Consider the following 14,460-nt stretch of genomic DNA (forward strand, 5'->3'; position numbering starts at 1 on the left):
CAATGTTCAAATATCTTTATGTAAAAAGTTATTATAACTAAAAACAAAACAGTATAATAGATTTCAATTCAAATTAAATCACCAATTTATAATTTTTCAGATTAACATCTTGTGACCACTGACATTTCACCTGAGGAAAAAACATGCAGTAAACATAAGTAGTATAATAATCCAGTTTTTTCAATTCAGCTGGTGGCAAGTTTTAAAAATCAACAAAAAAAAACCAACACGAGACAGAAACCAAGAAAAATGTCACAATTTTCTGTCTCTTTTAACTAATTTCAGGTTAACATTATAACATATTTTCAAACAGATCAAACATATAGCCTTCTTACCAAACCAACACTGACTCACTTAAGCCCTTTAAATCAATCATACCATATGATTCTTAATTAAAAAACAAAATCAACCGTTATACAGTACTGTCCATATGTCTTGAGAACCGTTTTCTCTTAACTTTTTTGAAATGGTCTTGAGCAATAATTCCCCAGGCTTTCTAAGGTTCTTTCAAAGTTTGTCTTTATATATTGACTGCTTTTTCACCCATTCAGTCCTGTCCTCGCCCTGATGTTCAGATGAATGTTTTTGTTCTTTAAGCCAGTTAACACAGAGCGATTAATTTTTAGAGTTTTAAAAAGCAAACCCAACTGAATGAAACTGAGCAAGTGGAGGACTAAAGAAGAAGTGACAGGTCAACCAACTATCTACCACACATGAACAGTACCTGAAAATCCTGAACTTAAGAAACAGGGGGCGGAAATCCACCAAAGACCTGACACAGACCTTCAGTTGATCCATCTGTTCACTAAAGGCTAATCAGAAATGATCTCAGTGTAAGATTGGCTCTCAAGCAGCCTTTGTTAAGAAAGGAAAACAGGGGGAAACAGCTAATCTATGCCATATTACTCAACTTAGTCAGTGACAACAGGTCTTATGGATTAATTAATCCAAATTTAATCAGTATCAGTATCACTAAGTGTCATCAATATGCACAGTGAAACCAGTAAAGAGGTCTACAGCCATCTGTAAAACACAGTAGATGTTCTGTGATGGTTTAGGGCTAGATTTTAACCAGTGCCAGTGGGAACCTTCGAGAATTGATGTAATTATGAACATAGAAAAGTACCGTCACATTTTGAGCCACCATTTCCAGTATGAAAATTATGTGAAACACACTGTCAGAGTATAAAAATAACAACAACAACAAAAACAATCATAGATTGGAGCACAGACCTAAGTAATACTGAAACAGTGTGGGATCATCTTGATGGAGAAGAAGGGCTTTGAATGTCCAGATTGGAGAACTATTCCTGAAGATGACTTAACTACAAGAAGGCTTGGTTAAGAGAGCTAAGGCAATGCTGAAGAATACAGGTGGTCATACAGATATTGACTTTCGAGCTTGTTAGAAGTGTACAAACCCTTTGCTTTATAGAGTGTATTTCCATGTATTTGTGTTTAAGTTTAACACAAATTTTAAAAAAAAACTGTTGCACCTAGTTCCCATTTTGAGGATTGATGCAAGAGTTTTGCACAGTACTTTAAAACACCATGAATCTTTATACTGACTCAGTTTTGAGTGTAAAAGTTTGACCTAGAAAGCAGAATTTACCCTGGTTATCCTCTCATGACTGTTGATTCAGCTTCAGAATTATGAAATATATATATATATATCTGAAGTGTTTCAGTCCCTGCAAACTTCCAGGCTATGGGCTCTGTGACTCTGACTCCTCAGTAATAGTGCGGTAATGCTGTGGCTGATTTTGAACCATGGGAGAATCGGTGTGGTCAAACAGAGCTAGTCTTCTCATGTGTCCTTTCAGCAGGAATTTATGAGACATTACCAGAGCACCATAGCCCTGAGAGTGTGAGAAAGCATAGCCTGACCGCCTGGTGACTCGCTTTTTCAGTGTGCGACGAGGAGCAGGTGCTGGCAATGCCTCTTTTCGCGCCTTAGCTCTCACCTAGAAAGAAACAAGTTAGATGACTTTAATATTTATTTAGTTTTTTGCACAACATTACATCAGTTAACATCCTTATTTACGGCTTTAATGTCTGTCTAATATTTTCCTCACCTCATCGTTGATGGTAGGGCGAAGCTGTATGAGAATGAAACGAAATGCTACCACAGGCAGGACACAGAGGAGCGAACTCAGGAATATGGTGAGCCATATGTTAGGCTGGTTCAAAGAGTTTCTTGCTGTGCCTGGAATCCAAACAAATATTGGACCAGCAATTAAAAACAAAGTAAAAGAATTGTTGTAGGTTACAGCATTATAATGTGCATATGTAAGTGATAAACACTAAATCCCCCAAAAAATTGAAATACATGGAAACGCTGACCTATTTACACTGTATCAATCAGCCAAATGTTAAAACGGAAATAACTTGACAAGGTTTAATTTCACAAATATCAAGTGGACCACACCAAGTAGCCTCCATGGCAGATCTACTTACCAGTGAAGGGGAAAGCAGACGTGAAGATCAAAAACATGCCGCTGCTGTACATGGTGAATGTGATGGCAAAGTAGATCGCAATACTTCCCCACACAAATAACTGGTTTATTGCTGTCCAGTAATAGGTGTCAAGAAACAGCTGAAAAATAATGTTTTTAAAAGTGTTCAGTGACTGAACTAAGTATAATTTTATACTGTGGTATGGGATACATACATATATAAATTAAAAAGGCAATCCTACAAATATAATGTTTACACATTTAAAAAGCTGTTCACTGATTTGTAGTGCAAACTAACAGAAACAGAGGACAAACAGTGTTGCAATGTCTCTGTCATTTTCTTTTATTGCAAAGCAAATATGTCATTGCCAAGCATGCTATAATGCTTCTGACAACAAGAGTTGTATTTCTTACCTGTGCGAACACCACAATAAGCAGGCAGGTCTGTGCCAGTAAAGCAAACGACTGATAGTCGGCAATGTCTTTTCCGTCATCTCTGACTGTGTCATGCATGGAAGCCCAGGGAATAAAGAAGAGGATCAAGGAACTGTAGCAGCTGTGTATCACACACCTCACAAAAGCTTTCTTATTGAAGTATTGGTTCTTCTGGCCTGGAGCGTAGAGCTGAGGGTGCTGTAAACTCCAGCGATCATTTACATCCTGCAGAAAACAAGGTTTCGAGAAAGAGATGAGAAAGCCTGGTTGATGCAGGCACTAGGATATGACATAAAAATTACACCTAAACATGGTGAATAATTTTCTGCTGCATATGTCACACAGTGGAAATTTGTGTGTTTTATGGTTAATGTTGTTTTGATCATAGTGTGTATTGGTGCATAGAGTACTGATTTTATTTGCATGGTTTTATTCTGATATTTACATTGCGTGGTTTTATCTTTGATATTTATATTGCATGTTTTAGTGTTGTTGCACAATATCCTTTTAATCCACTGTGGCGGACAATAGTAGGCACCTGTTGAAGTGTGGGCATGCCATGAGGCAGCCTATTAACCACCAAACAAACTTGTTAGAGGAGAGGGTGAGCACAAAGAGGAGGAAGGAAGAAACGCCTGCAAGCCAGCGCGGGCAAAGAAGGACCTGCTGCCTGATCGTGGAGTGCGACGGGTCATTCGCGACGGACCGGCCAGCGTAACACAGCGACCCAGTCCTGACAGCAAGAAGAACGATAGTGGGAGGCGACGTGTGTAATCAACAGCAGGGCAGATGTGCACCTCTGCCTGCATCCGTGAGTATCACTTTCCCCACTGTTCTGCGCCAGGTGCAGCTTTGCCAGGGGAGTGTTGCAGCAACCGTGCTGACAACGTTAATGGTCAGTGTCTGTCTGTTTCAGGGCGGTGCTACGAGGGAGGCCACGTCTGCAGTAATCGAGAGCCCAAGTGTAGAGTGCAGCTGGGCTCCGTGGCGACTCGCCCGTCAGGATGAGACAGGGCCGAGACAGGAGCTTCCTCCTTGGTTTTCTGGCTGGTATGTTCTCTATTTTGGAAGAGGAATTCCTCTCCTGGTTTTAAAGATAAGGACCATTTGCCTGAGCGGGGTGGACAGTGGTATCACGGGACTGTGGGGGGGATTTCAGTGTGTGAGAAATGTTGTATTATTTTTTGGGAATAGTGTATATTTATTCCTGTCGGCAGGAATTTTAGCATACTGAGAACGTTTTTATTGCATAAGGGTCCTTTTAAAATTGTGTTTGTAATTCCGGTTTTCCTTCCTTCTTGGGAATAAATGGTGTATTTAAGACCTGCTTAGTCTCTGGGCCCTGAGCGCTGATTCACTTGCTCCCCTCGTCCTTGTATGTGAAAGAACTTTAAGGTGAGATGTTTAGACCTACCAGCCTTAGCTGGCTACACATACCTGTTCAAAGAGGCTCAAGCCGAGGACAGGAAGAGCTGTGTAAATTGTGTTGTAGAAGGTGATGAACATCTCGTCATACACAGTCTGTAGATAACCAGAATATGCATGAATGTAGCATTAAAGGAATTATATGAATTTACTTATATACATTTGTCCTGGAATTGTTGGTGAGGAACTGGTTTTCACTCTGAGATAGAGATAAATCATTCAAAAAAATCTCCCAGCACAAAAACTACAACAGTGTTTAGATAAATAATTAACACACCATGACTGGCTACAGAGTTTGCTTTTTGCTTGTGAAAAGTTTAGTTACAACTCTACGTTTATTTTATTTTATTTAAAATTCTCTCTATTTCTTTTGTTTTTGTGTTGTTTTGGGTAAGTTTATATTATATGCAAATGGCAAACTTCCAAGGCTGAAAAGAAAGCCAATGCAATAAAGGGACAAAAACTGTAGATCCTTGAAGCTGGCTCATTCCCATAGTCTACCTTATTAAAATGAATTAGAGCATGCATCCTCCTTCATGGCAACCATACAGGATAGCCTGAGATAAAAATCACCCATTTAAATTATAGTTGGATAAATTATCAGTTTTGTCTGTGCAATGCAGCTATACAGTCCATGAATGCAGCTTGCTAAACAAGATGCTAGCATAAACGGATAACTGAGCACTCTAACCTGTCCAATACAGGGCTTCAGCAGCCAATCAGCAACTGACCGGTATATCCATGTTTTTCTGCAGGCTGGCTATATGGTCTTTTTGTTATTCTGCTCATTTTTGTTCCTTACTATATTTCCTTCTGTTTTCTCAAACTGCATATAAACATTTACATTTCACTGTACATTTACAATGCATATATCTCACCTGTGCTGAGAAACCGCAAAAGAAGGCGTACCAGAAATGCATAAGGGCAAAAGTGAAGTTCTTGTAAAAGAAATATCCAAGGAACTTGCACATGCGGATGTAGGACCAGCGGCCATGCACCAGCAGGAGGCGCTGAAGGTAACGGAACTGGGCAAAGGAAAAGTCACTGGAGAGGACTGCCTGCATGCCTTCCTGTCCACTGATACCTACACCAATATGAGCAGCTGACACACAGAAAAGGAAGAAATAAAATGGCCAGGATCAGTAACAGTAGCTACATATTTCCCAGCTGGTTAGTTGTAGTAAAAATACAGTTACCCTTTATCATGCTGACATCATTGGCTCCATCCCCAATAGCAAGAGTGATAGCCTGCTTGTATTTCTTGACCAGCTGAACCACTTGGGCCTTCTGCAAAGGAGTGACCCTGCAGCAAATCACTGTCTGACACATGCATGCTGTCCTCAGCAGCTCCAGCCTCAAGTTCTTCTCCAGTGCAAAGGCCTGATGATGAAGGGAAGAAAGGATTACAGTAGTGCAATGAGGTCATCTGCCAAGCCTCCCTGGCGCAACCTTATCACCTCAAAATGGCCACCAAAAAGAAAGTCTCTTAAGACAGGTAAATTTTAATAATCATATTAGTATACAAATATTAAATTCCAAAGTGTATATGTTTAATGCTATTTACATTTAAATTAAAATTCTATAAATTTCTCATTTTAATCACTTAAAAAAATTCTGTGAGTAGTTTTCAGATCTGCCTGACTGGTTTTAATTACTTGCACACTCCAGAATTGGTGCAGTTTACTGCATTCTTAAACTACTGGTCTCAGAACACACACAAAAAAAAAGCAGTGAATGTAACACGTTTGTCATCAGTGCTGCGACTGGCTAAAGCTGACCAAAGTTATGCTATTGGCAAGCTGAAGTACCAAGTAGAAGTACCAAGATGAGGTTCTTCTGAGCTTGTGTCATTCTAGCAGCAGCACCCTGCTTGTGGCTGACTGTACAGGAGTACCCCCGCCACAACTCAGCCAATGTATCGCAACCTGTTCAGGATCAGGAACATAACCAGACAATTTCTTGGCCAGCATTTTGTCCTGATATGTCTCCAATAAACATGCCTCTAACATGCTATTGGATGTGTTTATCAGAGGCAGCCACAACCGATGATCCCTGCTCAGCTGCAGGCTGCACTCATCCAGGCATATCACATCCAGAATAAGTCATACCTCAAATTAAGCACTGCCTATACACATATAAAATCTATTTCAAACATTGGGTGATTAATACATGTATGCAAGCACAAGTGAGAAAGAACAACACAAGAAACAATTCTTGTGGCTTCAGCAGCTTCTTACCAAACTGTGCCCATTTATAATTAGTCCATAATCTCCATCCACCTTCTCATCCTGCACAGTCTCCATTTTTTCAACCCAAAACAAGCCTCCACGGGATGTAGTCACAGATGGCTCCTCTGCTGCTTCTGGACACATTTTCCTTCGAGCATTCCTGAAAATATGTGGACAGAGGAAATTATTTTAAATATATTTTAAAAAACCTTAAAATCTTACAACTCTTAACCCATCTTCTTCTTTTTCTTCATTACTATTATTTTTATCTTATGTCAGATTTTTACGTAATTTATTTATTTATGTTAGAATTAGCTTATGATAGTTTAGTTAGAAAATAAGATGGTGACAGTTTCTATTATTTTATGGGCTATGTTTATTTGAAAGTACCGGTACAGTAACAAAAAGCTTCAAATATGTGCCAGTTTGTTCCTAATTAAATAATGGTCATAACTTTCTTAGTTATTTTAAGTATGTTTAAATTTCTAATAGACTCACAGTAGCTCCTCTATGGTCACTAGTAGGAAATATAAAGTCTGATTTTATTTTAATAAAAACAAGGATCTGTTGTTTTAGAACGGCAACAACTACCTATTTGCTTTACAGCTGTAGAAAAGTAACTAAAGGGCAGGGTTTTGTATACAGGAAAAGGAACGCATTAAGGCTTGAATTTGTGATGAATGAGTTATTGGTCATGTTTTTCTAGTAAGTTTATTGAAGTTCATAGTGACAAATTATCTCACTAATTCATATACTGAAACAGCCTCAGATTGGCAGAATACAATCATCATCTGGTTCTAACTGACTCACTGTAGCTCCTCTTTGACTCCTTCAGCAGTGTTTGCTGAAACAAAGAAGACATCCTTCATCTCCTCTCTTAGCATGTTACAGGAATAGCCAATGTTTTCTGCTGTCTCTGTTTAAAAAAAAAATCTCAGTCACTGTGGTGTAATACATTTTTTTAACTGTATATCATATGGTAGTATTGTTTATCCATTTTGAAATGAGTGGTTTGAATAGATGACACAGTATGTTGACACTGACCTTGCTTATCTCCAGTTAACACCCAGATTTTGATGTCAGCTTTAGCCAGTTGCTCAATGGTCTGTGGGACACCGTCTTGCAACTTGTCCTCCACAGCTGTCGCCCCCAACAACTAAAGCCACAAATGTAGTTATCATTTAAACTGATGCTGAAAGCAATGAAGCCATCCTTTGCATTTATCACAAATGATAGTTAAAGAATGCGCATTTAACTGTAACTCTAGTGGAAAATCAAGTATCATTTCTGCCAAAGTGCTCACAGGCAATCAACCAGCAAACTGTTGTCGGTCTATCTAGCAACATGGAAAGGGTTTTTGGACTAACCATCATATCTTTTTCTATCTCTTCAGAAAGTTCATCAAGTTTTTCTTCACGTCCCTCCATGGCGATGCTGGCCTCATGGTGGCGCTGTGTCCAATCTTTCATGTAGCTCTCATCTAAATCCTTGTAGGCCAAAGCCAGCGTACGGAGGCCATCACCTGCATACTCCTATTTTTGTTTGATAACTGAAATTAATTAAAAAAATAATACTATTGACTTTAGCTTCAAGCTGCTGGTATAAGCTATGGATCGCTCACATTGAGGTGATTTGTGGTCAACTTCATCAGTTTGTTACAGGAGGGGTCCAATCTTTCCAAGATGATGGTGTCCGCACCTTTGCAGTATAGACTCAACTTCCCCTCTGGGCTACGCACTGTAAATGACACGGAAAGTTACAATTATGTTATTCAGAAATGTATCACAGGTAGGTACCGAGCAGCTGGCCCTAGGCTATAAAATAAAAAGTTGAATGGAAAGACGATATTTTTAAATTATATTTTTAATTAGATTATTATGTAAATAGACCTTTAATCAGAAAATTAATAAAATATTAAAGAAAATTATCAAATATCTTCTCTGTGATAAAAAGAAAGTTTAGAAATTAAACATCTTGCTGCCCCTTTATCTCACCTATCACTGACATCCTCTTCCTCACATTATTGAAGTCCAGAACAGCCAGAAGTTCATAGATGACTTGTTTGCCCATCTCTACGACTGTGATGGTCTCTGGTGTGCGTGATCGGAACACAAATCCAAAGTTTCTTGCAGCAGTTACCAGAGCGCCTTCATCAGGTGACTGAGCCTGATAATTAAGCTCTCCTGCCACATAAACATTACATGATATTAGTGTAGTGGTAACTGAAAATGTGAAAATTGTGCATTTGAGGACTATAAAAGTCAATTTGTTTGGTTTTGTTTTGTTTTTTTATATGCCCTACATATATAATGGAGAACTTATCCTTAAATAGTAATAGTGGCGATTAAAAGAAAAAAGAAAAACAGTCACTCTGTAGTATTCCAGACTAGGCTCTATTAAAAAAAAACATATTTAATTATCAAGACATTTGCTGCAAAGCAGTTCTGCTATCAACTGCTTTTAAAGAGTTTTATTAAATAAAAGATGTCTTTAAGGGGACCCCTCACCCTCTTTCTTTTCCTCAGGCATGACAGTGTGACACAGGGATAGCAAGCGGAAGAACTCCTGAGTCTCAGGGTTTCCACTTCTCACCATCTCCACCAGACTGTGGTCATGAAAGCTGAACTTTGGATCTGCCAGATTGTTCCAGGAGAAGTCCACTCTCTCTGTCCTCTGCAGGAAAAGCCAAAAGCAACAAAGTTTGATCAATACTTCCTTTAAACAAAGTTCACAAACAGGGTAATCATGCAGTTTCCTCTCACCTCTGTAATTTCCACTCTTTGTCCAGAGAAGTCATAGAGGTCCCCTTAATAGAAGATAAATGTACCGTAAAAATCAGTTTTTCAACCAGTGCTTGTGTTTCCGTTTGGCTCACTAATTTTTACACAAGCAAAGCTGCTCACCATAAGCTTTTCCATTAATGGAGCACTTGTTGAAAGTCATGATGTTCTGTGTCAGAGTGCCAGTCTTGTCACTGAAGATGTATTTAATCTGGCCGAGCTCCTCATTGAGTGTGGTGGTTCTTGCCTGAGCTGGAGTATCATTCTTAGGATAGTACATCTTCCTGTCCCAGTCTATGAAGAAGCTGTTTCCCAGACGAATGACTTCCACGCTAAATTTGTAACACAAATTGGTCAGTTGGTCAAAACATGAAACAATTGTCAAGGTTTTTCTGTACTGAAACTTACCTGACGTAGAGAGAAATTGGTACCACTGTGTTAAGAACGATGACATAAGACCAGAAGGTGAGGAACGATGAGAGATGAGCATCAATGCCCGCTTCACGAGGAAGAAACACAGTGAACAAAGAGCCCTCGTTTGCTTCCCAGAATGCATTTAAAATGGCCATAATGGAGCACATAAATGCCAGGAAACCGAAGATCTGATTGAGTGAAGAGATCACAAATCTGCATGTGAGTAATTAATGTTTTTATGAACGTAATATATTATTATGAGTCATCTTTAAAACATTTATAGATACATGTGTATAAACTCACACACAGCACAAGGATATTCATCAGGTTATCAATGCTGGTCCGTTTGAATACTGACTTTCCACTGTTCTGCATCAGCTTAGTGTCAGGACCTGTAGAGGTTCATGTTGTCATGTTGAGACACACTGACAATACTGGTGTTACGGTTACAGTTTTTAGACGGTTTACAGACTGTTTAGTAGTAGGAGAAAGTAGTAAAAGAAAAAAATACAGGGTTTTTTTGCTTTTACACAACACACTGTAGTAGACTTTAGTACAAGGAAGAGACCCTCGCCTCTATAATAGAAACTGTGAAACCTCTAACAAATGTGTGAATTTGGTTGAAGATGATTCTCAGAAAGAGTTTTTGTGAGTCCCATAATATCCTGTACCTCAAAAAGAGATATGCCAATTGATAGATGTATTCCCAAATTATTTCTGGACAAAACAGTAACTGAGATGGCAGTTAGTGCGACACGTTAAAGCTGATTCTTCTATAGTCCGATTGGTTAGAAGGAAGATTCGGAGGTTAAATTCCTTCCAAATTAAATTCCTAATTTAGCTAATAAATTGGGCTAAAAAAATTGTAACAATAAAATAGTATTTTATATACGTCCACTACAACTGGTTTTACAATGCAGGTAGATATAAATAGTTAGGCTATTTCACTTTCAAAAGCTGGACACTTTAACAAGTCTAATGGGTAACACATGCACCCTTTGGATACCTTCACACACTTTACTCAAGAGGCCCATCCATCCTCTACTTTACTGTGTGTATTTACATTATTATCAGAGTAAATCATAAAGGTTAAATCCAAAAAGAATCTTGTCCATTGCAAACTGTACACAACTGCAGTACTAGTAGCCAGCTAGCATACCTCCAAAAATTACCAGACCGAAGCACCACTCAGTGTTCCTGAGAGTGCAGCCTCTGAGCAGCATTTTGTCATTGTCCAAAGCATAGATGTTATCGTTCACCGTCAGGGTCCCTTTGAACTTGTCGAGACGGTTGTTGGGAGGTTCACATCGCACTTCACCTGAGAAACAGAGGTGTCAGCAACAGATTTTTAATTAAAGTTCCCAGTTTTCAAGGGAATAAGCTCGTGTATAGCTCCACTTCCTCAAACCTAGCTGCTTGCAGAAATTAAAAAAATACTGAAAATAAATACATTCACAGAATATAATTCAAATTCAATGTGACAATCTTTCAAGTTCTCTAACATATTTTTGGGGTCATTTTGAATGTGATGGGAGCAACTTGCATGCGCCTCATAGGGGAGGAAAAAGTGTGACATACTAGCCAGGGCACCAATGGTGGGAAAGGCCCTTGCAAGCCTGGAATGAAATGTTTGCTTTAGTTTGAATTTCTTCCTTTTATTTCTGTTGTAATTCATTTGCCTGGTCAAAAAGATCCACCCCTTCTTCTTTACAGCACAGTCGGTTACTGTTAAAGGACACTGTGAGTGATAGCTTTCCTCAGAAAAGTATATTTAGAGTATCAAGAAAGAAATAAAAGAATGAATAAGGAGAGAATAAGGAGAGAAGTCAGCATTTATTTAAAAAAAAAAGGTGAGCTGGTAAGCAAGATAAACTACACTCAAACTATTCTACTTTGAAGCCATGCAGTATGAGGTTTAGCATCCTGCTAAAATATGCAAAGCCTATCATTTGAAAAAGACACAATCTGGATGGGATGTTGCATTAAAACCTGGTCATACCTTTTATCCTCAGTCGTGCCTTTCCAAATGTGCAGCTGCCAATTTCCCATCCACTAATGTACCTCTATACGACTCGATACAGTATGCAGTAATTGTAATTGCTGCTGAACAAGCACTCTCCTCTTTAATACAGAAGATGGGGCTTTATTTTTCAAACGTAACTTGAAATTTCAATTAAATTTGGCCACAGAAAAAGCAATTTCTGAAAATGTTACTGAGCTCGTGCAGTGATTTCATTGACAGAACCATGCCTGATTTTAATGCAGTGCTACTAACATTAGTTGATATTCATGAAATTGTAAAAAGTCTCAATTTAAAAATGTGATGTTTTTATTCTGTCTCGCGGGTATTTCTGAGGTATGTTATAAGTTTGTTATATGACAGGTAATAGTCATTGTTCTGAAAGAAATTGTATCAACGTGTCAGTAAATATGTTTATTCCTGATCTTCTCATGGCAAAGCCTGCCATCTAGTGGGTTAACAGGGGAAGCACCATGTAAAAGCACAAGCGGGAGTTTTTCTCCCAGTGCTCGACAGGGAAGGTCCATTTCTCCGTGTCTCTGACAATTCCTGCATCTATTGCTCTTGAAAAGGCATAATCTGTAAGTGTGGCAAAATTGATTGATTGATCTCACTTATTAGTACCTTGTTCAGTGAAGGGATGACTTTCTTTTGTGTTTAAAAAGTTTGTTACATTACTAGTGTAAGCTAGCTGTTGGTGCTTTGTTTAGCCTGTTAGCATGAAACATACCAGCGTATGGTGTTAGCTGTATTTCTTGACATGCAATGCCAGTGTATTGTCGATGTTGAGATTGTGTAGTGACTGTTTACTCATGACAACAATGTTGACTGTACCATTTGTGTATTTGTATGGAGACTAAATACACTGTACTCTATTTCTGTTATTACAGTTTTACAAAAGAATGAAAGAATTTATAAATGGCGCAAATCAGTAAAGCTCTGAAGAATGTGACACAGTCTCCTGAGTGTTCACTGAAGCCATTTAATGTTTAGCTTTCTGCACAAGTCGGATAGAGACATTCAGCTGAGGGCAGAAGAGTTTTGTTGCATCATGATAATGATGTATTGTTTTGCACACTGTCATCACTTTATTGAAATTGGGATTTTATAGACATAGCCTCAAAAACATTATTCACAGGACTGTACTGTAAAATTTTCATTCAAGACAATTTTTTTCTGTTGTTTCTGTTTCTGTATCTTCTCACCATTAAAGGCAGCCAATGCCTCAATGTTGTCTCCCAACTCTCCGGTTACAGTCAGAGCCTGTTTTACCTTCAGATTAGTTTCTCTGGGGGAGACCAAGAGGACATGAAAAAGGTAAGGGAAATGTAAGGCATTGTTAGAAATTAGCCATTATGCTAACATACACAGGCTTTTGCACAGTACTCCACACTCACCCGTCTAATTCAGCTGTTTCCACATAAACTAAATTAAGAGGCTCACTGCTAGACAGCAACAGAAGGTCTGCCTAATGAAAGCAATAAGTATAGTCCAGTAGATTGAAACTTTTGAATTTAATTGTTTTCACTTGCTTTAAATCTTTACTATAGCCTCCCAAAACTTACTGTGACAAACTCATTATTCTCCAGTTTGACTATGTCCCCAACCTGAACATTCATCCATTTTTCATTTTTTAGTCTGTCGGGAAAAGGAACAAAGACATAAAACACAGAAATGAATCCAAAACTGCATAATTCTTCACACAAAAGTTGTTCTTTTTTTCATTTGGGTTTCCAAAGACTTACTGGCCATCCATGAGGATGTCCACCTTTCGGTTATTCACTTGTCTGTCACATTTGTGTCTGTTCTGCTCAGTTGATACAAGAGAAAACATTGTTTGCTTACAAATCTGATTTTAGTTCCTTATTTTTTCTCTTTCCTAATACTGAGTGAGATTCTCTTTTAGTTAAATACGATTTCAATTCTGTTTCCAATTTTTATAATTTCTGCTTACTATGTCATCATTGGCATCCTTGACTGCCGATATAGACAGCACAAAAACCAAAGGGACGGCTGTGGTGAACCATGACAAAGAGGAGATTTGTGGGATTAACTGTGGACACACACACACAAAGACACACACTATTTTAGTACAATGATCATTTAGCTTGATCATCTGCAAGCTAAATAAACTTAAATTGCATGACGCATGGACATTTTACTGACAATGTTTCTACAATGTGCAGAAATGGTTCTACACTTTCTGTAGAGATACCTGAAGGATAAGGAGGAAGAGGAAATAGGCATTAGCCAGTCTTCTGAACTGCTCAAATAAATTAAGCGGCAGGAAGGTGAAGATGTTGTATTTGGAGGTCCTGATGGCATTGTTCTAAAGTAGAGGAAATTTCCAGATATTAGTCTCTGAGATGTATGTAATTTTCATAACCAAATAACCAAAAAAATTAAAAAAACTCAAACATTTGCGATTGACAGTATTTAAATATGTCTGTAAATATTACAGTGAAGTAGCAATCTATGCTTTCGATCTCAGTACGACTTTCAAACAATCTCTTATATCCATGGTATTTAATGAATATTCATAATAAGATTTGTTTTTATACTTACAGCATAGCCATGAGATAAATTGAAAGGTCTATCATTAGCTTTTAAGCGTCTCTCCTCTGTGAAAATAAAACACGGAGGGCGAGAGTTTACAATAAGTTAAAGGAGCGCTACGGAAAAAAAAATCTACTACTAGTTTC

At 38.3% G+C, this 14,460-nt stretch overlaps 1 protein-coding gene and 1 long non-coding RNA gene across 3 annotated transcripts in view; one reads left to right on the top strand and one right to left on the bottom strand.

Annotated features, from left to right (window-relative positions):
- Positions 1–14,460, bottom strand: part of LOC100710384 (phospholipid-transporting ATPase ID) — a 16,974-nt gene continuing 2,514 nt past the window's right edge. Inside the window, exons 3-28 of the mRNA XM_005470364.4 lie at positions 14,324–14,379; positions 13,974–14,087; positions 13,713–13,811; positions 13,504–13,565; positions 13,324–13,396; positions 13,156–13,226; positions 12,964–13,046; positions 10,898–11,056; positions 10,042–10,130; positions 9,733–9,926; positions 9,448–9,656; positions 9,307–9,350; positions 9,052–9,217; positions 8,539–8,727; positions 8,166–8,281; positions 7,912–8,076; positions 7,589–7,700; positions 7,355–7,460; positions 6,554–6,704; positions 5,513–5,696; positions 5,195–5,418; positions 4,329–4,412; positions 2,871–3,116; positions 2,458–2,596; positions 2,076–2,206; positions 1–1,964 (exon numbers count right to left, since the gene is read on the bottom strand). Of these exons, the coding sequence (XP_005470421.1) occupies positions 1,707–1,964; positions 2,076–2,206; positions 2,458–2,596; positions 2,871–3,116; positions 4,329–4,412; positions 5,195–5,418; positions 5,513–5,696; positions 6,554–6,704; positions 7,355–7,460; positions 7,589–7,700; positions 7,912–8,076; positions 8,166–8,281; positions 8,539–8,727; positions 9,052–9,217; positions 9,307–9,350; positions 9,448–9,656; positions 9,733–9,926; positions 10,042–10,130; positions 10,898–11,056; positions 12,964–13,046; positions 13,156–13,226; positions 13,324–13,396; positions 13,504–13,565; positions 13,713–13,811; positions 13,974–14,087; positions 14,324–14,379 (3,524 nt within the window). The 3' untranslated portion in view covers positions 1–1,706. The remainder of the gene's footprint in view (positions 1,965–2,075; positions 2,207–2,457; positions 2,597–2,870; positions 3,117–4,328; positions 4,413–5,194; positions 5,419–5,512; positions 5,697–6,553; positions 6,705–7,354; positions 7,461–7,588; positions 7,701–7,911; positions 8,077–8,165; positions 8,282–8,538; positions 8,728–9,051; positions 9,218–9,306; positions 9,351–9,447; positions 9,657–9,732; positions 9,927–10,041; positions 10,131–10,897; positions 11,057–12,963; positions 13,047–13,155; positions 13,227–13,323; positions 13,397–13,503; positions 13,566–13,712; positions 13,812–13,973; positions 14,088–14,323; positions 14,380–14,460) is intronic.
- LOC109202827 (uncharacterized) overlaps positions 11,067–14,460 on the top strand; it is a 20,417-nt gene continuing 17,023 nt past the window's right edge. For both annotated transcript variants that reach the window (XR_002062793.2, XR_002062792.2), the window contains exons 1-2: positions 11,067–12,339; positions 12,972–13,075. This is a non-coding gene — a long non-coding RNA (uncharacterized LOC109202827). The remainder of the gene's footprint in view (positions 12,340–12,971; positions 13,076–14,460) is intronic.

Source organism: Oreochromis niloticus, linkage group LG7 (genome assembly GCF_001858045.2).
Source record: "Oreochromis niloticus isolate F11D_XX linkage group LG7, O_niloticus_UMD_NMBU, whole genome shotgun sequence".
In the NCBI taxonomy this organism is placed as follows: domain Eukaryota; kingdom Metazoa; phylum Chordata; class Actinopteri; order Cichliformes; family Cichlidae; genus Oreochromis; species Oreochromis niloticus.